At 46.6% G+C, this 23,770-nt stretch overlaps 1 protein-coding gene and 1 long non-coding RNA gene across 8 annotated transcripts in view; one reads left to right on the top strand and one right to left on the bottom strand.

Annotated features, from left to right (window-relative positions):
• The window catches only part of Ptprm (protein tyrosine phosphatase, receptor type, M), a 704,621-nt gene that overhangs the window by 592,216 nt on the left and 88,635 nt on the right, over nt 1–23,770 (top strand). For all 7 annotated transcript variants that reach the window (NM_001168632.1, XM_063266820.1, XM_063266818.1 and 4 more), the window contains one exon: nt 14,799–14,886. In NM_001168632.1, coding sequence (NP_001162103.1) covers nt 14,799–14,886 — 88 coding nt within the window. The remainder of the gene's footprint in view (nt 1–14,798; nt 14,887–23,770) is intronic.
• Nucleotides 1,904–9,156, bottom strand: LOC120094812 (uncharacterized). The gene is made up of 4 exons (XR_005489510.2): nt 8,577–9,156; nt 6,401–6,495; nt 2,817–2,919; nt 1,904–2,093 (listed from the first exon to the last, which is right to left on the bottom strand). It is a non-coding gene; the product is annotated as an uncharacterized LOC120094812 (long non-coding RNA).

The raw sequence follows: 23,770 nt of genomic DNA, 5'->3' as shown, positions 1-23,770 counted from the left end.
CTGGCACAGAACGAGCTGGCCCTGTGTCTCAGTCTCTGAGTTCACATGAGCTTTGCTCTTGTTGACTTAGGGGGCCTTGTTTTCCTGGTGTCCTCCGTCTCCCTGAGGGGAGGGATTTGATGGAGACACACTGTTCAGGGCTGAGTGCACAACTGATTGTTAATTAGTGGGAAGGAAACAAAGCAAAGGCCAAGACAACGATGCTCATCTACGGAAGTTGTGGGTTCGCTCAGCCTAGCTTAAGCCTTGTACCCAAGGCATGCCCAGAACCCGTTATTTCATGTGTGTGATTTCATTATTCAAACAAGTCCCTGCCTGCTTCACCGAGCTAATGCGCCCCAGAAGCATTCTGGTCCTCTGACTCTAACCCTGAGCTTGCCACTCGGCTGAACTTAGGGAGGGAAACTCTGCCACAGAGATCCAGACACCTTGAAAGAAAGCACCCCCTTAAAATGAGTGCATTGAGGTGCCTAAGAGTCACCTGTATTTAATATGTGGTCATCTACCATTGGGAACAAGTTGTCACCAAGAGTCCTGATGGCACCTCTTGCTTATGCTGACACACTGGGGCCCCGAAAGGGTGACATCAACAGACGCTCACTTCCTCCTCCTATGCCTTGGCTTGCCATAGTCATCCTTGTGTTTAGACCTGCCCCAGTGTCATTTTGGCCTAATGTGATGAAGACATCAATCACTTTATACATCTTCAGTTTAACTTAAGTCACACACACACACACACAGAGATTCATATATACATATATGCATGTACATATATGTAGATACACATATATGTATACACGTGTGTGTGTGTGTGTGTGTGTGTGTGTGTGTGTGTGTGTGTGTGATATCACTCTCACCCTTTCCTCTCTATCCCTTCTCAGGTATCTTCCCTCTAGCCCCTGCCATCTGTCCCCACTCTCAAATTGATAGATGTTTTCTTTATAACTGTGTGTGCACAACTACATAAATTCAACATTCTGGGTCTGTCTTTTTCCTTCCTTGTGTATATACAGTTTCAGTGTTAACTATTTTGTATTAGAGAACAGTAAAAGGGCTCATCTCTGAGAGACATTGATTCTTCCTCTCCTCATGAATTGCCTGTAGTTCTTTGTCTAGGTATAAGACACCATGAACTGTCCCTTTAAAAACCTATCTTCACCTTTACCCTCATTCTGAGATACCATAGCTTGGGTTATAATGTTTTGGACAGGAACCCAGTTCATTCCATAGCATTAAGAAAAATGCACTTCTTATTTGGGAAAGCTTGGGACATCTTGTCATTTGTGATCCAACCGAGAGACCTCTATTAGGGAAGCACAGAATCTTATCATCAGAATAAAATAAAATCTTACATATCACATCCAAAGAAACTTAAGTGACATAACCTTCTAGCCACAGTCCAGGTTTGGGGGGATGGGGGAGAAAGAGGTCCTTGGAAATCAAGTGCTTGGAAGAGGCATGTTTGAGCCAGGCTCAAATGCAGCAACTTAGCAAAATTAGGAAAAGAGATACCTGAAGACATCCGATCCAAGGCGCGGCCTCCTACTCGGGCAGTGCCCACCCCATCTCCTGTGAGAGCCACTTGTGCCTACGATGAAGGCACAGCTCGTGCGCCTGCCTGCCTTGGGCTTTGGGAGGAGCCATAAACCGGTAACCAGCACCTTGTGTGGCTTTGGAGCTCCCTGGCAACACTGCAGTTCCTCTGGAGCGTTTAGGAAGCACTCGGACCCTCGGCTGCCATTTTAGACAGGAGCAACACCGTCAGGCAACTCAAATTCACTCATTCCTGGTGCACCTGAGCTGCTGTACCTCCCCCCTCCACAAAGCCCTCCCGGTCAAAGGTCAATCCCAATCCATGTCAGCTGTCCTGAAAACGAAATAAAATCTCCTTAGTGTTACGGAGTGGCTTGTGCTGGTTCCTTCGAGTTCATTCAGTTGGAAGTTGGGTTCAGAAGGGCGGGGCTTGCTGTGGTCCTCATGCACAGCGCTTTGTGTTTCAGTAAAGGAATCTAGCTTACAACGTGTCACGGAACAGCAGTCACGAGAAGGGCTGGCCCGTGTTAGGGCAACAGCTTGGTTGGATCCGCAGAACCCTGTGTTGGGAGAAAAATGGAAATTCTTTGTGATCCCACATAGAGAGTCTTATGTAATTGTCCCAGACATTCTAAGCATGGAAGATTGAAGGCAGAGAGTTGGCACCGAAGAGGCTCCACGGAGAATTTCTTTCAGGGGTAGAACAATTCCGGTACCACGTTGGTAATGTCTACGTAAGCCTATCCTGGAAGGGCACAGAGCAGTGTACACGTTGTACAGTTCCTAAAAACTTACCCTCTGACATAATTTAAATTTTATTTCAAGAGTACTGTTTACTAAAATAATGATAACGTGAAATTTAAAATAGTCTGGAGTCAATGTCAAGGAGACCATGACCGCTCTAACAAGGGGGTGAGGAGGAGGAGGGGGTCAGTTATGCCGGCCTCTCCCTGACACTTTGGATACATTGCTTAGCACAGTATGGAGACACAGGGAGTACACTGCACTGCCCTGGGGTGTCACCAGTGTGGCCTGGTATCCAGTTATTACCGCTGAACACAGTGTTCATTTTGATTAAAGGAAAAATTGCCTGGTGAAAATATTAAGCCTATTTTTTTTTCTTTTATGAACCCTCTTGCAAAAATTCAAATTCTTTTTCAGGAGGGTTTTTTTTTTCTGAAATAAGCATCTAGATACAGAATGAAAGACCATCCCGTTTCGGAACAGACAGAGGCAGGGATGCCTGAGGCCTCAGAGCTCCGCTGTTTCCATTTCAAACTCACCCTGGGCTTGCTTCCATTTACGCTCAGCTCCGTGGCCTTCACGGAGCCATCCTAAGGTCACCGTCTCTTTGCTTGCAGTATCTTGGCTCTATTTTAATCCCTACTTTGGAAATAGAAGTGAAAAGTTAGACCATGCAGCCTCAAGCTTTTAATCTGTTATGGGGTTCCTTGAAACAAGATCAACTCCTCATTTAAAAACAAAGTTGCAGAATATAAATGTGACTTCCTGAGACTTCCTTTTAGCATCTAAGCGTGATTCAGTTGAAGTAACAGAATTGTGTCCTCAGGTTGTAATTCCAAAGAGGAAAGGACAAAAAGCACTGTACTGGGATATTACTCTTCATACATGATGGTAATTCATTTAAAATTAGATTGGATATATACACATATATTTCAATGCAATCTAGAAAATATACTTTTACATATCATATATACATATCTCCATGGACACTCTCAATGTGACAGTAATTCATCTAAAATTAATAGGATATATACATATATAGTTTTTCAATACAATATAGAAAATATACTTTTACATATCTCTTCACTGTATTAGATAGGTAGATAGATAGATAGATAGATAGATAGATAGATAGATAGATATCCATGGACACTCTCAGTGTGACAGTAATTCATCTAAAATTAATAGGATATATGCATATGTAGTTTTTCAATACAATATAGAAAAACCTACTTTACATATCACCTCACAATATTTGTGGCTTCTCACATATCCATGAACACTTGGATTCTTTCCACACAGTGGCTCTTGTGAACGGTGCTACCATGAACACAGGGCTCAACAATCCCTTTACTGTGTTAACTTTGTTTCTTTGGGCTATCTCTCCAATAATGGGATTGCTATGATTGTCAACTAAACATAAAAGGCAAGGCGAAAAATGAATGCCCAATATTATTTTTTGCTGTTTTGTTTTGAGATGAGGTTTATGTCAAGTCATTTAAGTTACCCTTGAACCTGTTTTTCAGTATGTTTATGGATTCTTTGAGAATGTCATCAATGCATTTATCATATTCGCCTGCCCCTGCTCATCCCCACAACTCCTCCCAGATCCACCCCTCTCCACGCAGCCCCAACTTAAATGTCCTCTCTCTGTCTCTTTTTTTTTTTTAACTAAGCCATCAGATCCAGTTTGTGTTGCCCATAGACTCCTAGGCTGCATGTACCTTAAAGAAAGCTGAATCATCCCCCAGAACCCCATCAACTCTCCATGACTCCTCAGTTAGGTATAGAAGCTCAAGAACCACTTTCCACCCCATGCTAGGAGGTGACTGGCTTGATCTTGTGTGCAGCTACTGTGGGTTCATGAGTGCTCCGGTCCTGTGATGCCGAGAAGACATTGTCGGTCTTCCCTAACCTCTGCCTCTTAAAGACTTCCTGTCACCTCTTCTGTGCTGGACCCTGAGCCCAGGGAAAGAGGTGTTCTGTAGATGCCCCATTTGTGACTAAGCATTCTGTCGACATTTACTCCCTGCACTTGGACCAGTTGGACATTTCTGCATTATCCACTGTCCACTGAGAAGCATCTCTGATGAGATCAGAACACTAATTTGTGGGTAGAGAAAGGAATTGAGAGAGCAGTCGCTACTCTGCCCGCTTCTCAGAATAAAAGGAGTGGGGTCACTCCTAGGCCTTATAAGCTCCCCAACCTTGGATTCTTGGCCAGATTTACAGTACCAAGCATGTGCTTCCTATGGGTCAGGATTTAAAATCAATTGTGACATGACTGATTACCCCATAACATGTATGTCACAGTAACGTGAAGCTTTCCAAGAGCCATGCTTCAAAATATCACATTGAAATGTTCATTATAGATAGGTGATAGATAATGGATAGATAGATAGATAGATAGATAGATAGATAGATAGATAGATAATTGATAGATAGATAGATGATAGATAGATAGATAGATAGATAGATAGATAGATAGATGATAGAGATAGATGATAGATACAAAAGAGAGAGAGAGAATGAATAGATGATAGACAGACAGATATGATGTATGGATGTCCTGATTGACAGTGACCACTTACAAATACTGGTACTGTCCCTCAAAGGTCTCAGGTGAATGTCCCATGTTGAGGGTACTAAGTGTGGAGGGGCCAGGCACTTCTCTCTAAGACTGAGTCTGGGAGCAGTATAGATATGTGTGCCCAGAATGCTCTGGCCCTTTCCCTACAAGTTCCAGAGTCTCCATACATTATACTACTACTTGGATCTATAGCTACAAACTCTGTGTTCTCTTCTCTGATATCAATAGATTTTGTTTCTGTGCGTGCGTCTCTGTGGAGGTCAGAGGTCCACGTCACGTGTCTCCCGCAGCTTCTCTCCATTCTCCTTGTTCTTGAGACAGGCTCTCTCACTGGAACTGACACTAACTCACAAAGCAGCTTCACTTGAAGACAGCAGGCTCCTCAGCACTGGGGTCACAGACAGGTGCTGCCAACCTAGTTTTTCACAGATGCTAGAGATGCAGACTCGAGGTCCTCCCACTCTTGCAGCTAGCCACCTCTCCAGCTAGCCATCTCTCCAGCTAGCCACCTCTCCAGCTAGCCACCTCTCCAGCTGCTTACCCACTTTTAACTCAGACGGCAAACCTGTTTTAAAATATTATAGAAACCCAGTCATGAAAATTGAAAAACAGGGTTGTGGTAACTTGCTCTAGCTGAAAGTTTGTTATAGCTGGGATGAAAATCTGAGTCTCCCAGTCTGGGGCCTCTCACCTTTCTGTCTCTTTCACAACCTAAAAAGAGGCTTCAGGCTCAGGGAATAGCCATGAAATATGGCCAGGTTCGGGTCTGATGCCATTGTCCATTTGCTTGCTTGCTAGTGTCCTCTGTTTTCTCTCTTTACCCCCTGGGTAAGTTTTGCATTCATTATAACGGCATCAGTATTCATTTACAAGTCAATGTATCACATAGAATAACTCATTTAATCAAGTAGAGGAAAGTGAACAGGGTATAATGGAAACGGTGACAATGGATACGTCATGTAGCAAAGTTTAAAGAGATGATGCGAGATCCATCTCAGTCACTGTCGGCCCCTGGGGTTCACGCTCCACTTTCTTCAGCCTGCGCCTGCGGGTCCCAAAGCACACTACCCAGACGAAGTGCAGCTTTGACCGTGTGCGTACAAATGGGCAGTGCACTCCATCCAAGGCAGGCAGAAAGATAATGCATCTGTCCATTCAGGGTCGCCAAGGTGGGACAAACCACTCTGTCTCTATGGGATGTTCTTCGCAGCTTCCCAGAACTTCCGCCCCCGCCGATTAGGCTCAGCATCTCTTCCCAAGGCATAAACAACAGCTCCATGTCGGACTTGGCATCTCAGTAAAGGTGTCTAGTCTTCAGCAAGGAAGGACGTCTGGCTAAACTCAGCTAAGGAAGACCTTGTGTGACTCTGGAAATAATTCCCAGCTGCACTTTTCAGTAAAGTCGATACGAGCCAGCCAGAGACATGGCTCCATAGTGGAACATGCTAACCAAATGAATCAGCGAGCAAAGCCAGTGGACTTCCCATAGCAAAGTGGGATGAAATTATTTTTTGCACTAAAATGAAAAAGTACCTCTGAACTTCCTTCCCACGTTTTAAACACGGGTGTTCTTCGTAAACTTGCGTCTTTAATCATCTCGGCTCTGGTATTACAGGAGTAGCGGGGAACTGTGCCGAGAGATTTTATAAATTAATACATGTCAAAAGAGAGCCCCAAACTGCATATTAAAGTTCCTTTTCTGCTATACTTATTCACACCCAAGCCTGTCATCTCTTCAAATGTGTACTCTATCTTCCCAGTCCTGTCTGACAGAACTTATGTGCACTCCCAATTTCCAAGGTGAGAACTTCTTTAAAAGTCACAGCTTTCTGTAAGAAGTCACACTTAACGGCGGGTGTTTGTGGAATATTTGGTTTTAGTTCCTAACTAGATCTGCAAGCATTGAACAACCAGGAACTTAACAGTGAGCATGCACAGAGCATGGTAAGACCTTGGATTCAATCCCTTTCCTCAGAAAGAAAAAAAAATCTCATCTTGGCTCCCGGGTGTAGTGTAAAATCTGTAAAGGAAAAAGGCAAAGCCACTGGAGAGGGTGGGGTCAGAACAAATCGCCTGAGAGACAGCAACGAAAGTCAGCAACAGGGCCAGCAAAGCTGGCCTGTCATCAGAGTCTGGGGCTTTAACACCAGAGCAGTGGCTGGCAGCCTTGCTTGAGTGTTTACTGCATACCGCACTGCTTGAGCAACTTCTGCATGCTGCACATGCAGACGGACCTCAGGCCTCACAGCTGTGGCACCAATAAGGAGACTCCCAGGGTTGCAAATAAGAAAGTGCCAGGGAGCCTGGGCCGTTTCCAGTAGCTCACTGTGAGGTGAGTGTGTGAACCACGGGGCAGCAAACAGACTGGTCCGGAGGTGTCTGCAGTAGTTCGATGAGAGATAACTAAGCACTTGCTTTTCCAGCTGCTCCCGGGACAGGAGCAGCTGGCATTTCCCGTCGAAGCATCCATTTGCTCTCCAGCAGTTTCCAGGTTACCTTTCCCCAAGGAGGCACTTCTGTTGCTTCTAGAAGAACTGGGTACCTCTCTCGTGGGCTTGCTGACAAATGTTTCGACTCTGGTGTAGAGCGGGAGGAAATTACAGTTCCAGGAAGTGCTGGTATCCCACACCCCAGCACTATTCGTACCTCAGGGGAAATGAAAACAACTCTTCTGCAGTATGGGCAGTAACTCTGGGGTTAGGGCTACAAAACTCTTTGGCTCAGATCCTCTCAGCTCCCTTGCAAACAGAGCAGCCCTTTCCTTCACGCCTGTGCCTGGTGGCTCCAACACCTCCCAGTGACAGTGGCCTCCTGGGGGTTAGCAGGGTAGTGCAGTGACAAGGGTTGATCCAAGTCTCTGAAAGATTGACCAATCTCTCGGACATATAGCTTAATCAAGAGAGAGGCAGGGATGACCCAAGCCCAGCTTGAAGAAGTCAACTTTGATTTGAGCATCACATGACAGATATTCATGCTGTTATAAATGTCCAGCCCCTGGCTATACCTGTCGTCACTCCATAATAAGCAGAAGAGACTCTAAGGAAGCCTGGATTGTATGCAGCCCCCCAGTGCTGAAAAGCCTCCATTGACAAGCCTTTAAAAAAACCCTTTAGGGACAGGTTCCAGCAAGCCAGGGCTCCCCATATTCTAAACTTAAGAGTTTCCTCACAGATTCAAGCAGCCAGAAAAGCCTCCGAGTCAGAAGAAAACACCCCCCAGGGTTTCCACAGCATTGCAGAGAATCAGGGTCTTCCTTCTAAGCTGTCTCTTAAAGAAATGCAGACCAAGGAAGCATTGGCCATCCCCACGCTCTCACCCCTGCTGTTATGATTAGCACTGTAGTGGAGTTCACCCCAGTTCCACAGAGAGCACCCCTCATGAAGCAGCTGCAGCATACACCTCCCCTCCGTCCCTTCTCCCCATTCCTCATTCATTTAAGGAGCTTGTGTTTCACTTACCAGTTAGTTGCTTTTGCTTTCTTTCCTCTTCCCACGTGGTGGGTGTGCCCGCCCCTCCCACCCCCGTGTCTGCTTTGGTACACGTAAGGCATCCGTTCATCAACAGTAAGAGGAACCTGCTTAGAGCGATTCTGAACTGGGCACGCGTGAACAGAAAAACTGAATGTGCTTTAAATATCCAGGAAGGGTAGACTTCAAAGAGAACCATGACTTTGCCATGAATGTCACATATCTTTCAGAGTGACACTCACCAGCATAAGAAACACGTCCAGAAGCCCAGCCAGACACAGAGGGCCTCATTCTGCCCACTGACAGCTCCATTGGTCTGCGTTAGACTAGAAAGCAAGGTTGGGTAAAGGACAAATGTCGTCAAGATCCTCACCCTCCCAACACTCCAAATGGAGAAATTCTGCAGGTTCCTAATTGTGACCTTTTAAAAGGCCATTGGATTGCTAAGCGCTTAGCAACTTCTTTAAAAGACATAATGGCTGTGCCCATGTCAGTGGTGGTTTCTGCAGACACAGCACAAACGGGTCTAGATTCCACTTCTCACCCATTGCTACTTCTTCTGCCCTTGAAATGACCAATACTTGGATGACTTTTGTCTTGCACGTTGGAGAAGGACAGTAGTAACCAGAGGCCACCGGAACCACTGAGAATGAACTCCAGGGCCCCTTTCCATCAGTGCTCCACTTTGTGACCATTCAGGCAAAGTAAAAGCACCCCCCCTTGCTTTAGTGCTCCAGCAATAAATAGTTTATATGGACCTAATAAAATGCGATGCCTGGAAGAACCAGAGGAGAAATATACGGGCAAAAAACAAAGGAAGTCAGAGACTGCACGCCCCGGGGAGTTCATCTTCTCCTTCCAGGGTGATGATTTCAATAGTTTTAACGTGCAGAATTTTATTCAGAAGAGAAAGGGAGGAAAAATTCGATTTCAGAAGCTTCTAAAACACTTGACCCCTCACTGCCTGAAAACACTCTGTCGTTCCGTACAGCCTTGACCCCTAGCTGCATTCCCTCTGTCAGCTTCTCTGTTGAATAAGGTTTGCCTCCTCTTCTTTTAATATCTGAGATCCATGGCTTTTTTTTTAACAGACTGCATCATTTTGGAGTAATGTTCTCTCGAGGTGGGCCACTGAGATGTGTAATTACACCCTGTGGAAAATGGTGGTTGGTGGTGGTGTGAGAGTGTGGGGGAAGATTATTGAATCACAAAAACATGTTCCCCTATTCAGGAAAAAATGACAGTGTGCAGGATGTCCAATTTCCTTCTGCCCTGTGACCATGGAGAGCACGCATCTTAAAGCAGAGAAGTCATTGGTATTCACGGGAGCCTGCCTGGCTTCCCTTTTATTGTTTCGGAAACTTATTACTCTTTCGGAGCGGTTCCCAGGCTTGCTGCCTTTTCTTGGTGTATATGAGCTAAGGTAGTCAGAGGAAACACTTTAATTACATTTTAAGTAGAATAAAGGCAGAAGTATATTTATGAAAATTCTAAAAGAAGGTGCAGTGAGACCATTAACTTAAATCCCCAAAATGCATAAAGTCGTTTATTTTTCATAATAAAAAAAAATTGAATCTATAGTTAGTGCATCAAATCTTACCTGTGTATTAAAAACCTGCCCTAAACACAATACTGCTTCGCTGTGCATTGTAGTTGGGACTCCTCCTGTAAAACAACGTGTCCTGGGGGTGTGAGGCAACACCGTCTGCCTCCCAGGCTTCTCCTCAAGCTGCTGTTCCAATAATTCGAGTCAACCATCACAGAATCATCTGCACGCTGTCTCCCAGATGTCCCTTCTGCCCTCTCTCGTTGGCCCATTTCCCCCAGATCACCTGTGCTCTGATTAAACCTGATTTTAATGAACTTGCAGATAATTCTGTCACTTGAAAGCCGTGAGGTGAGAGGTGGAGGAGGAATTGAGATCTGCACATGAACTTGAACATGGCAGAGACATCTAAGGAGAGGGAAGGCCAAGATTTCCCTGAACTGGACTGAGTGCTTTGAGGGGGTCTCTGCTTTGGAGGATTCTAACCTTGGTTGTTGGCTACTCAATGGATTCAATAAAACCCAGCTAGGAAGATATACAGCATGGGTTGTGGAGTGTTTCCTCCCAAGAATATTGGTTCAAGGTTGAATTCTAACCAAAGCTTTAATCTGTGTCATTTAAAGGAAGTTGCATGACTCCGACCTCTTAAAAGATAAAAAGGATAGCTTAGAAACCTTTCACTCTTGCCCAGGGAGAAGGGTACACGATATAAGTTTTATAAAGCAGGTCTGATTTACCAGTAGACGCTCAGAAGCCAACACCAGGTAGAAATGAATGTATGGATCTCTTGATTAGCAATCTATAGACAACTGATCTATTGACACCCCAGGGGAGTGGAGTGTCCTAGGTCCTTGATATCCGCTGTGTAGTCTGCTTGTCAGTAAGTTTACTGGCAACCCTCCGCCTCACGGTGGTAACCCTCCGCCTCACGGTGGACAAACACAAAGCAAGGCCAAACAAAAGAAAAGCATTCCTAGCCTTGCCAGAAACCTGGTCTCTCTGAGGAGGGATGAATGAGGCTCGTCTGCTAAGTATGCGATTGTAGACTTCCGTGGGGCGTGGCTACAGACTACTCTCAAAGCAGCCGTAATGACCTGTGTCCCTGCCTCCACTGTTACTCTTGCGTTAAGAATTTAAAACTGAGAGAACCACGCCATGGGTGCCATGTGATGAGTGATCTTCGCTGTCAGCTTGACTGAGTTTACAGTCGCCTAGGAGACTTGCCAGTCCTTTCCAGAAGGCATTAAGGAGGTGGACAGTCCCATCCTGAGCATAGCTGCCACCATTTCTCACGCCAAGAACAAACTAAAACAGAGAAGAGGACATACGTCAGTGTTCCTCCTCCGTAAGCTCCTGCAATCCATGCCGTCCATCCAGGTGGAAGGCAAACAGCCATGTCCGAAACTGAGCCAAAATCTTCCTTCCTCCATTAAGCCATTCTGGTCGAACATACAAAGTTCTAGCAATGAACAATGTATCTAGCACAGGCTCTGAATGTAGGGACCCATGTGTTAGGCTCTGGTTCCTCGGATCACGCAGCAGTGTCGAGGCCGTAGGCTAACTCAGCATGCTGACTTGAACTCTACACTTACCTTTGGTACTGCTGTAGGCTTTAGGCATGTGAAGAAATACAGAACCTAAAAATAAATCTTCTTAAATACTTTTAAAACATATTCTAATAAAACCCCGAATTTTTTTTAAAAATGTTGCATTGTCTCCTTTGCAAAAGTCAGCAAAAAGCCACTACAGCCAACCCCGGAAGCTCTCACCTCCTCCCGAAGCCCCCACCTGTGTATCATGTGTTTCCAAGCCAATGATAAGAAGGGGGAGGTAAACTCCGTCTTTGCATAGAGCGTTTGCCTGTAAAATTAGAGCAGGCCGGTTGCTGAAAGTCCAAGACACAATCACTGCTTTCATGAGGAGTCATCAAGCAATAACGTAGAGGTGACACCCTGACCTTTAGCCCGTGAGGCTCTGCAGAGACAATGAACTCCTTCACCTTGAGTCTCCAGCTTAAGGGTCCTCAACCTTCCTAATGCTGTGACCCGTTAGTACACAGCTCCTCATGTTGTGGGAGCCCCATAAAGTTATTTTCATTGCTACGTCATAACTGCCATTTTGCTACTGTTACAAATTGTGAAGTAAATATTTTTGGAGATAGAGGTTTTCCAAGGGGGTTGCAATGCACTGATGCCTGCCTTAATAAAGCTTGGGGTATCAACTCACAAACCCCATCCAGTCAAAACATTCTGGGAACCAGGGCTCTGAAATGGGATGAGAGATTGATTATTTTCCCATCTGCTGATTGGCATCTCGATTGGTATCTTGAGTCACCAATTAAAGGAAAGTGAAGGGGTCACCATAACTGTTTTTAGGGATAGGGGCTCTTGGGAGTCCTGTGATTGCCACACACACACTAAAGACGCAGCTGCTGGATGGGCACCAAACCCCGTGGGAGGAGCCCCTGCCTGTCAAGAGTGGGGTGGATTGTCTGTGCTGCCGTTACCCCCCAAAATGCAGCAGGAGTTCACCTGCAGAAGATGTCAGAGTCTCCCTCAAAGTCAGTTGTCTTCTCCCGTCTCTCTGCAGAATAAAAGAAGACCGTTTTAGATGGGTAGGAAAGGCAGGGAGAATTGAAATTGGTGATTAAATCATGACAAACTCAAGGTAGAATTACATTGTTAGAAGTCAAATAATAGTTATTACTCAAACCGCGAAATAATTGTCATCCGTAGAATAACAAAGACACTTTTCAGAACAAGAACAGTTGACTTCAGAAGTCCCTGGAGCTAATTTTAAAGGTGGCATAGGGCAGAGCCCAGTTAACATACTGCAGCTTGGTGTGGGTTACACAGTGAACTTTCTCCAGATGAAATTACCCGATGAGTTTTCAATTGTACTCTTATTGTCTCGATGCATCAATAACTTTAAAGTATTACCCTGCATCCTCGGGACATACAAGCCAGTAGTATATGACTGCTGCCTCAGTTGTTCCCACACACAGACTCTAATCTTTGCCTCTTTAATTTTATTTTTATTTTATATGTACAAGTATTTTGTATGCATGTATGTGTGCACCCACAGACACCAGAAAAGAGGATCTGACCCACTAGAACTTGGGTTACACATGGTTGTGAGCTCCTGTGTGGCTGCCTGGAACCAAACCCAGGTCCTCTGAAAGAGCAGCAAGTGCTCTCGCCCACCGACTGTTCTCTCCAGCCCTCCCCTACGTTTTTCACAATAATAAGTTTATTTTTAAAGTGGCATGTCTTTTATGATCATGGCCAAGGGACCTTAGATGAACATAAACAATTAAGACTCAGTCCCCATGTTGGTGGCACGGTCCTTGAGTTCCTGCTCAGTTCCTATAATGGTGGCATGGGCTACCGGTTCCTGCCTGCTACGAAGTGGTGGCTGCTGCCAGTTTGTTCCATGTGCATGCTGACCACAAGGATTAAAACCCGTGGGTTGGGTAGGGCAGTGGTCAGGATCTTTTTCTGCCTAGTAGTTGTGAAAACTCATCTGGGTCAGAGAAACAAGACCCAACAGGATAGAGAAAATGGGGGCGGCACAGATGACATCTGATGAAGTCCGTGACGTGTGCACAGGCAGATCCATACTCGGGTATCATTCACTCCTCAGAGGTCCATGGGTCAGAAGTTCGCTCTTTACTGTGCTCACATTTCATTTCAAGATGGAGCCTTAAGAACCAGAACCTGCTAATGAGTTCTTAGGGCAGCTGGAAGAGGCCCTCTGAAGGGATTGCGGAATCCGGGTCTCTCAGCTTCCCTGCGTTCCACTCTGACCCCCGACCTTCGTGTGTTCCTAGCAAGATGCCATCACCTACCACTAGAGGCCAAACAGGCAGGGCTTCCTAAGCTGGCCGAGAGTCAACGAGCCTTTCGTCTTTATAAGTAGCCTGTTTCTAGAACATCATTCAGATGGTGGAGAATGGACTGACACAGGCTTCCAAAGCCTTAGAATAGATTTTTTATATCAAAGCAAAGGTATGCTGTAACAAAGCAATACAGCCCTCATTCACTCAGTAAATATTCACTGATGCAAACCATGAGGGCGTGAGCTCCCCCTCTTATGCAGTCCCCTCCCTCGGATTCTGCTCCAATGACAGACAAGCATAGATCACGCTTAACACTGTTCACGGTGCACATGGTCCAGGCGCTGTGTACCCGGCAGGCAAGTCTGCAGCACCTGAGCCCCATCCCAGCAGTGTTGGAGATAAGCTTGCTTAGCATCCGTGACACCGACAGGAAGTAAGCTTTACTCACGTTAGGTAGTGCACACGTTACCTACTGTGCTGCCGCCCATAACTGTGTAGCATTGAGTATCCACGGGCGCCATGGGCACTAGAGTGGGACTAAAAGCGCAGATCGGTCTTGTTGTCACTTGTCCACTGATAACAAAAGGTGGTTTTCATTATAAATGGACAGGAAAAACCTAAGCCCCCTCACATTATATATCCAGATGAAATTCAGGGTATATTGCAGGATTTTAATCTTAATGCCGTAAAGATTTGGCTTTCCCATTCCAGCCCAAAATAACATTCCTTTGGTTATTTATTAGGAAGGGGGTGGGGAGGAGTATGTCTTAAAAGATTAATGGAAATGTGTAATATAATGAAGGAATTTGGGGAAATGTTGAGTTTTTTTTCTCTCCTTCAAATATTCCAGCAGGGCATTGTCTGAATAAATTGTGGATTTTTCTCTCTATCCTCTACCTCTGTGCGATGCTCTCCAAGACGAAAGCCGAATAAAATATTCCCCAAGTGAGACAGCTTCATTCTCGTTAGGACTGCCTGCCTGGCCACCACCCCACATGAAGGACCCCCTCCCATTAAGACCCCTCTGTTCACGACATCAAACTGCCAAGCTTAGTGTCACTTTCTCTCTCTCTCTTCCAGAGCTTCTTTGAAGGACAGTCTGCACCGTGGGACTCGGCTAAGAAAGACGAGAACAGAATGAAGAATAGATACGGAAACATCATAGCATGTAAGTGGTGGTGGTGGCCGCGGTGGTGAGCCCCGGCAGGGCTGGCTCCCCGGCTCGTGCAATGAGAATTTACCATGCAGTGCCTGCCTCTGTATCTCCTGCAAGAGCTAGTGTCAAGGCCTGTGCTAAGTGAGGGAAAAAATCATCTGTGACCCCCAACTACCTCCCTGTGCGTCCTCCCTGGGGGCCTGGTTTTCCTTTTATATGCGGGGTCTATGGAACACAGGTCATGTCACAAAGCAGAGGGAGAAAATGCATTTTGGAAGGAGCAAACACCATCGACTTTAATGCTCCCCAACTGCTGCATAAGAAGGAATAGAAGTAATGGCTTGGCTCACAGCAGGCTTCGCGCGCAGAGCTCCACACCCTTTGGCGCATTAATCCTCCGGACAGTGGGTTAGGTAGGTCAGTAATGGCCCCATTTTAAGGGCAGGAAAGCGAAACTCAGAAGTTAAATGATAGTCTCCATATCACAATACTCATTAGCAAAGGGGCCAGGATTATCTCTCAGAAATTCCCAGCGCCTGCGAAACCGAGCGCCACCATCCATAATGCCTCAGACAGCTCCTAAATCGAGCCCAACCTCATTAATGTTCCGTAACCGCGCCGAGGCTCGTAGCAGATTGATGAGCCTCCTTCTCCCAGGGCCCAGACCATCCATCCTCTGCATCCAACTGCCCCAAATCATACAGGATGGCATCGAGGTACCGATGGGCCCACTGCGGTCGCCTAACAGAGTCCGGGCTTTTGAGGAAGGAGCAGAAACCAACAACAGCTCGAAGCAGAGCCTGGGGAGCCCCTCGTTCACCACACGCTGTTCCTTAGAAAAGAACAAACTCGCAGGGTCCGGGAATTCCAAGGGAGCTGTGCATTTGCTTTATTGATTGTGAAAGTCCAGCTTGCCTGCCGGAACATTCCTTGGCCTGACAGCACAGTTGCTATGGTTGGGATGCCCCGGCGTCCCCTGGGATTTTGGAAATGTTCTGATCCATTCAAGTCCCAGGTTGCTAAGTACTTGGAATGTGGCTGCCATGACTGAGAAGCCAATATTTTTTTTTAAATCTTTCATTTCCTTCTCATTATTTTGAATTTGAACAGCAAGCGAGGCTAGTGGCTGTCATATTGGATGGCTGTTTTCGTTACTTTTCTGTTCCCATGACAAAACTCCATGACCAAAGCAACTAATAAAAGAAGAATTTAATTGGGGGCTCACATTTCAAGAGGGTTAGAGCCCGTGACCATCATGGTAGGAGGCAAGAAGGCAGGCATGACACCAGAACAGTGGCTGAGACCTTGTGTCCTTATCAGCAAGCAGAAGGCAGAGACGGTGGGTGGGGAGGGGGAGCCTGGAAGGCATGGGCTTTTGGGACTTCAGAGTTCACCCTCAGTGACACACCTCCCCCAACCAGACCAGGCCTTCCCAAACGTAAGAGCCTATGGGGGACATTCTCATTCAAACCACCACAGAAGTACATGCCATCTGCATGTTTCATACAAACAAAAGAGTAGGGCTTACACAGAACACGCCAAGCCTTGCCTTCCCCTTGGCTACCAACAAGGGAAACCTGCCTGCCTCTCAAGGGTATGAACGTGGCGTCCCCGTGCTCCATGGGACTGGTTTTTAAAAGCCCACCATAGTTGCTTAAGGTACTGTGGCTCTACTATAGTCACAGGAAGGCAATGTGCCCTGAGGTCTCGAGTTCGATCCCCTCTGGCGAAGTGTGTTGGCACTCTGGGACACTTTCTCAGAATTAAACAGTGAGCTTACAAAGATGGTAACTAACACCAGCTCTTCTCTCTGCCCCAAGACACAGCCAGCAAGCACTTGGCAGCCATGTTAAAGGGAGTCTGGTTCAGGAGAGCTTCAAGCTTGCTTCTCTGTGGAGTTTAGTTTAATACTTACCCTGCAGGTTACTTGAGAGGCTCTGTGGGCATGCATGTTCAAGTACACATACATGTTGAGGTGGGCGTGTATGTACATAAAGGACAAGGAGAGCTCGAGAGTCCTATTCTACCCTTCTCTACCATGTTCCCTTACAACACAATATGTCACTGTACTTGGAGCTGAGCTGGTGGCCAGAAAGCTGCAGCCTTTGTCCTGTCTCTCCCCTCCATAACACTATGATGATATGTAAGTCAGAGCAGGTCCTGGGGATTTGAGCAACAAGCAGGCTCACTGAGCTGTCTGTCTGTCTGTCTCCCCTCCTGAGAAATACTCTCAGACGCTTAGCAGAACACAGCTGAGGTCAGGCATCAATACTCTGAAAAGCTCACATCCAGAATGCTCCAAAAGTCTGCAGATAGTGCATACCGGGTGGGTGTTAGACAGAAATGAAATAACTCACACACACACACACACACACACACACACACACACACACACACACACAAGTCTAGAACCTCCTATTCCTGGTTCTAAGCTAGCATTTACAACGCTGCACACCACTAAGTAATTTTCACACACTTGTTCACTCTCTGCAAGGAGAGTACGTGTGTGTGTGTGTGTGTGTGTGTGTGTGTATCTGTCTGTGTAAAGATTTGTATGTATGTGTCTGTCTGTGTATATGTGTGTATCTGTCTGTCTGTGTCTGTGCATATGTGTGTGCATGTGTATATGTGTCCATCTGTCTATATCTCTGTATATGTGTGTCTGTATCTCTGTGTATGTGTCTGTATCTATGTATATGTGTGTGAGTCTATATCTATGTGTGTGTGTGTGTGTGTGTGTGTACACATACATGGCTATATACCACTTGCATGGCTTGTCTCTGAGGAGGTCGGAAGAGGGCATGGGATCCCCAGGAACCAGAGTTATAGATGATCATGGACAGCCATATGGGTGCTGGGAATCAAACCTGGGTCCTCCAGAAGAGCAGACAGTGCCCTTCACCTCCAAGTCTCTCTCCAGCCCATGAGACACTTAGTATGTTATGTGTCTATTTTAAAAGCTATGCAAGGAGGGTGAAGATACAGCTTGCGTTGTGGAAGATGAATTCAGAAGTGGGCAGGTTTAAATGTTGCTGCCACCGTGGGTTTCCAGTCTGAGAGCCAGACAGGCCAAGACAGGCAGGAAATGCTAGAGCTCTGGCTGTCGAGTGGGAACTACATTGCAGAAGCCCTGCTGGGACCTGAGGGGAGGACAGAGGGAGAAGACACATGATCGGGGAAGACCCTGTAGGAAGATCAGGAGAGCATAGGACTTGGGTTTAGAAGACGGAACCAGGAGTCCACTGTGCTTTCAGCTGAATGTCCCTGGGTGAGTCGTGAGCCTACTTAATGCCATAATTTTGCGAGAGCATTACCTGTTACAGAAGTCGGCCTAACGCTGCAGTGACATCACTGCTCCCTGTGGTGAGCACGCTCATTATATCACCACGATTGTGTCATTCTTTTGTAGTTTAGAAAAGTCCTAGCACCATTTAAAATGAAACCGTGAACAACTGAGCAAGTCAGTATTGTGGAGCTTGTGCTTCAAATGGTTTCCTCACGGTGACACCCTGCCCCTTTCTGGCCACCGTCACTGTGGCCAGCTCTACATGGGCTGGGCTGTGGCGTGCATCTCTGTGAGACATGGCTGTCTGTGGTCTTGCGTGTTGCATTTTCTAACTTGTGGGTGACCTCCCTTCTAGCTCCTCTTTGTCCTCTCTCAGCATTTCCACACTGGATTGCCTTGCTTGTGTGCCTTTCCAGGGATGATGTCACACAGAAACTGCTGCTCCAGCCACACCATCCAGTCTCCTGCCTTCTGTCTCTCTGCAGCACCCAGACACCTCTGCTACTGCACGGCTTCTCCCACCTCACAGCTTCTCCCTCCACACAGCTCCTCCCACTGTACAGCTTCTCCCTCCACACAGCTTCTCCCACTGAACAGCTTCTCCCTCCACACAGCTTTTCTTGCTGCACAGCCTCTCTAGTGCACAGCTTCTCCTACCACACAGCCTCTTCACTGCACAACATCTCCCACTGCACAGCTTCTCCCACCTCACAGCTTCTCCCACCTCACAGCTTTTCTCACTGCACAGCCTCTTCACTGCCCAGCTTCTCCCACTGCACAGCTTCTCCTACCTCACAGCTTATCCCTCCACACAGCTTTTCTCACTGCACAGCCTCTCCAATGCATAGCTTCTCCCACCTCACAGCTTTCCTTCTAGTTTGCTACGTTTTCTAAAATCTCTCTAGATTTATCTATTTATAGCTCATTATTTATGTAAGCATATTTTTATATGACCGTGTATCATATAATTACACTACAACATGTATATAAACCGTGTAATTCTCTACAGAGTTCTAGGTTGGTATTCCGTGAGATATTGATCACTTTAACAACCTGTCAGTTATTAATGCTTCTAAACTATGACATCCAGGTCCTTAGAACTAGTGATGTTCTCTGTGTGAACAGAATGATTTCAATACCATACAACCTTGAGGGAAAACCACTGCCTTTGTCATAAGCAGTAGAAGTGTCTGACAGCAGCCTCTTCACCATATTTGTGTGAGACCATGCGATCTGAGAGCTGGGCCACTGGGGAGGGTACCCACGAATGAGTTCCCTAAGCCATTTTTGTGAGTCCATTAAAGAGCTTTCTCAGTAGTATGAGTAGTAACACCTAGAAAGTGCCTCATTGGCATGTGTGTGCTTGTGCACACATGTGCATATGTGGGCACATGCATACCTGTGTGCATGTATAAGAATGAGTCTTACCTATTGTAAAAGATGTGCAAAGATTTGAAGACTTAAGGAAAGAGTAAGAGTCCTTATCTAACCTAAGCCACATGTATGTTCACATGTGTATAATGCTTATATCCTCAGTAGGCATAGAGGGTGCATTCTGCATCCCTAAAGATACATATAAATGCAGAAAGGCCAGTTCCCCTTACTGAGATGTGCGCCTCCCAGAGCCAAGGCCTTGGGGACAGGCCCCTCCCCCTGGTGTGAGGAATTGTGGGGTTCCGTGTACACACCACAGAGAATCTCAGCAGCCCCTTCCAAAGAACATAAAAAGAGCTGGTAATGATCACACTCATTGTTTCGAAACAGTGTTTGCATATAAAATGGTGTTAACGGCGCTTCAAAGCTGTTTATGGGCTTTGCTCTTAAGTAAGTTAAACTTTTCCTTTATTTACACTATAAATTTGCTGAGCTAGCCCTTTCCAAATGGAAGCTAGCATTCTGTCCGCCATTACCACCACCGCCACACACAGACTCAGCCCCTCTAATCCTCTCAACGATTCCTGGTTATAATTAACTCCGAGCAAAGATAAACACCAAATCTCCCAGCTAACGAGGCAGCCCCTCTGCAGCTGCTCCCCATTATGGGGCACTGGTAGTGGAGAGAACGAGCCAGACTCCGTGGGCACCTCCCAGGCAGACCCTCTCTTCCTTTTGCCATTTATTCAACAAATACATATTTAACCACCACGTGCCTGGCCATGATCCAAGCTGAAATCCTTCCCTCCACATACGTTTACCAAATGCTCCCTATAAACAAGATACTGTTGTAGATGTCGGAGAGCAGGCTGGGAACCAAACAGAGAGGATGGTAGTAGAGCCGCCGAGGAGACTGAGCGGACACGGAGAGCATCGTGTGGATGCTCACCGAGAGACGTCAGACCCAGAGCAAGGTGGGTGACGGCATCGGGTGCGAGTTCCAGTTTTTAGAATGTGGTCCAGGAGGACCTTCTGGGAGGCCACGATGTAAGCCAGAGCTTGAGGCAGAGGAGGAAGTAGCCATTGTAGGACAGTGAATGCCGCCAGGTGAGGGCAGGAGGCCAGCGTGGCCAGAGCAGAGAGGTTGGAGGGCAATTTCAGGCACGAGAAACTGGGCTAACAACCGCAATAAACCTGGCAGGGTCTCTACCCCCTTGAGCCCGGCAGTCGCAGGGCAGAAGTTGGGGATCTGTGGAGGAAATTAAACAATTATATCTGATAACCCAGAGGAGCAGAATACATTTTAAGGGCGAATCCAATGGTAACTGGTTCAGTTAAAGCTTACTGTGCAGACTGATTCATTTGGAGATGTGGCACAGCCTCTCTGAAGATGTGCACAGAACACTACAGGATAGATTGGTAACTCCCTACTTTACTGTGACACAGGGGAGGGGGGCGAGTTTGAGGAAATGAAGAAGGACTAGGTGGTTGGAATGGGAAAGTGAGAGTTAGATGATATGGGGGCATGGAGGGATCCAAACCATAATCTAGAGCACATTAAGGCAATTACTCATGAAAGCAAGGGAATTTTATTAAACAAAAGCGTGTTGTTAATCAAACAAGCCCTGGGAATTTTTAAATCAAACCGTCAGATAGAAAATCTATCAGAAAAATCACCCAGTTAAGAGATCTTTAGTAGCCCACATGTGAAAATATATGTTGTAGATTCAAAGAAAGTAACTGACCCAAAAAACCCTCTGGATAGAATGTGGAGTCCTTCCCACACCTCCAAATAAGCCAGTCCCCATAGGTCAAGCTTTAAAAGAATCTCGTACAGTCTGATGCTCCTTTAATGGACAGATAGGCTGTGTCGTCAAATGAGAACAAGTATGAAAAGAAGAGATCAGTTGTGGCCTGAGGTTCTCGGGGAGTGCAGCCTGGAGACATTTTGAAGCACTCAAATGCTCTGTTGGTGGACAGTTAAAAGGACTGCTCTGAGAACGACCACAAGGGGGCCTGGTGCCAGAAACAGGTTAGTAGGTCATGTGGCCCATACTCAGGTCAGATAAGAAAGCACAGTGAGAATCTGTGGGGGAGCACATGGAGACCCCAGGGAGGGGGAGGCTGTAAAAGCAGGCCATGCTGATCCTACAAACAGAAGGTGGGTGATGCTGGAGTCAGGGTTGGAGAGCCAGTTCTGTAAAGACTGACTTGGTGCTGATTGCCAGCAGCAGCAAGCACACCCTTGCCAGGAAGGGAAGAAAAGTTAGCCAGTTTCCCCAGTGCAGAGTCTGCCCTCTGCTGGAGCAAGCCAGCTTCCCCAATACAGAGTCTGCCCTCTGATGGAGCAAGCCAGCTTCCCCAGTGCAGAGTCTGCCCTCTGCTGGAGCAAGCCAGCTTCCCCAATACAGAGTCTGCCCTCTGCTGGAGCAAGCCAGCTTCCCCAATACAGAGTCTGCCCTCTGCTGGAGCAAGCCAGCTTCCCCAGTGCATCAGCTAATCAATATCAGAACTTGGGCTGCTTACCCTCCCTCACCTGTCCCTCCAGAACGCTTTAACCAGAAACCCGATTTTGATGGCCCAAGTCAAAGGGCATTTTTCCAGGATTTTTTATACTGGAGCAAAATCCTTCTCTTTCTGCTAATTGAGCAACTCCAGCAGGTCTGTAAAGACTATTTACAGCTGTCATGGCTTTCAAGGCAGTGGGAGGAAAGGAACTGAGTGTTTCGTTAGATGAGAAGGAGCTGGATGCAGGATCCTTTAACATTAAATTCAGGTGGATGGACAGTCGGTGCAGATTGAAGCAGCACACCCTGGAAGATGTGGGATAAAATCAAAACGTCGAGAAGACCTAGAGTCAGGGGTCCCTGAAGGTTCCGAGCAGTACCTAGTAAGACCTGCTGAGGAGAAGTGGAGAAGCCACAAACAAGGCAAGGCAGCAACCTACCAACAGCAAGGTGGGGTCTCCATCCAGACGCCCCTGAGGTGAGAGCCAGGGCCTCCTTGCTGGCTAGCACTCAGAGCCTGGTGTCTGGAGGAATCGAGTGGAGTGGGACAGCAGGGGGAGTATGTGCAGCACCCCTCCCGGTGATGCTCACTGGGAGCCTTTCACAGGCTGTAACTTGCTATAGGAGCAGCAGAGCCCTTGGCCAGAGGTAACTACAGAAGGAGCAACGCCATTCTTTGCAGAAAGTAGCTTGGGAATTAAATGAATTTTGAGTCACCTCTCAGAGGCCAGATATTGCTTCAGTCACTGTGATTCCAATTCAGTACTTAACTATGTCATCAATATTTAACATGGGGGAGGGGGAGATAGAAGAAGGGAGGAGAGTTGGTTAGAGATGAACGCTTGTCAACTGCAGGCTCCTTTTCTGCACGGGGAATACCTGATCGCGTGGGTTAAAACTGTAAAGCCCTTGTCAATATTGATCTGCGTAATAGGAAGGTGTGAAAGCATTGGCAGCTACTTATAATGCCGTTTGACAAAAAGGTTTAAATACCACGTTTAGAGGATTTAGGGCACAGAGACCTGTTTTAATTGTTTGGTATTTTTTTCTTACTTCCTCAGTGGCTTTCTGGGGGCCTCTTTCCTTCCCATTGATGCATAACAACTCTCCATCTTGAGGACAGCACAGATACACATCATATGAGTAATTCTCCTCTCTCCATCTTTAAGTGTTTATATGGAACTCTGAGTCTGCCGCTTCCAGTTCCCGACAAAATACGGAATAATTGTTTGAATGATAATGGCTGCTATCATGCTATAGAGCGTGAATATGGGCGCCCTCACCCCCTTGTCAGCTATGACTAGGCCCCCTTTGTTAAGCATCTTTTGTTCCCCTCCCTTTTCCTAGATACACCCATAGGCCTGCTTCAGCACCACACTGCTCACCTTCAGCGCATGCAGGTTACACACGCATGGGAAGTGCAAACCGACAGTGATTATTCAGCAGTAAATGGTAGCTTTTATCACCAGGTCTTCACGTGCCAGTTTCTTTTTTTTTTTTTTTTTTTTTTTTTTTTTTTTTTGGTTCTTTTTTTCGGAGCTGGGGACCGAACCCAGGGCCTTGCGCTTCCTAGGTAAGCGCTCTACCACTGAGCTAAATCCCCAGCCCCCACGTGCCAGTTTCTTATCCCAAAATACCAATAGCCCAGGTGAGAAAAGGCGTATCTCAGGAAAGAAACTGACCAACCCAGAGTCTGGATGGAATGTGGGGTCAGACAGAAAAAGGACAG

This window comes from Rattus norvegicus, chromosome 9, assembly GCF_036323735.1.
Source record: "Rattus norvegicus strain BN/NHsdMcwi chromosome 9, GRCr8, whole genome shotgun sequence".
Lineage (NCBI taxonomy): Eukaryota > Metazoa > Chordata > Mammalia > Rodentia > Muridae > Rattus > Rattus norvegicus.
This window is presented reverse-complemented; position numbering and strand designations above follow the sequence as displayed.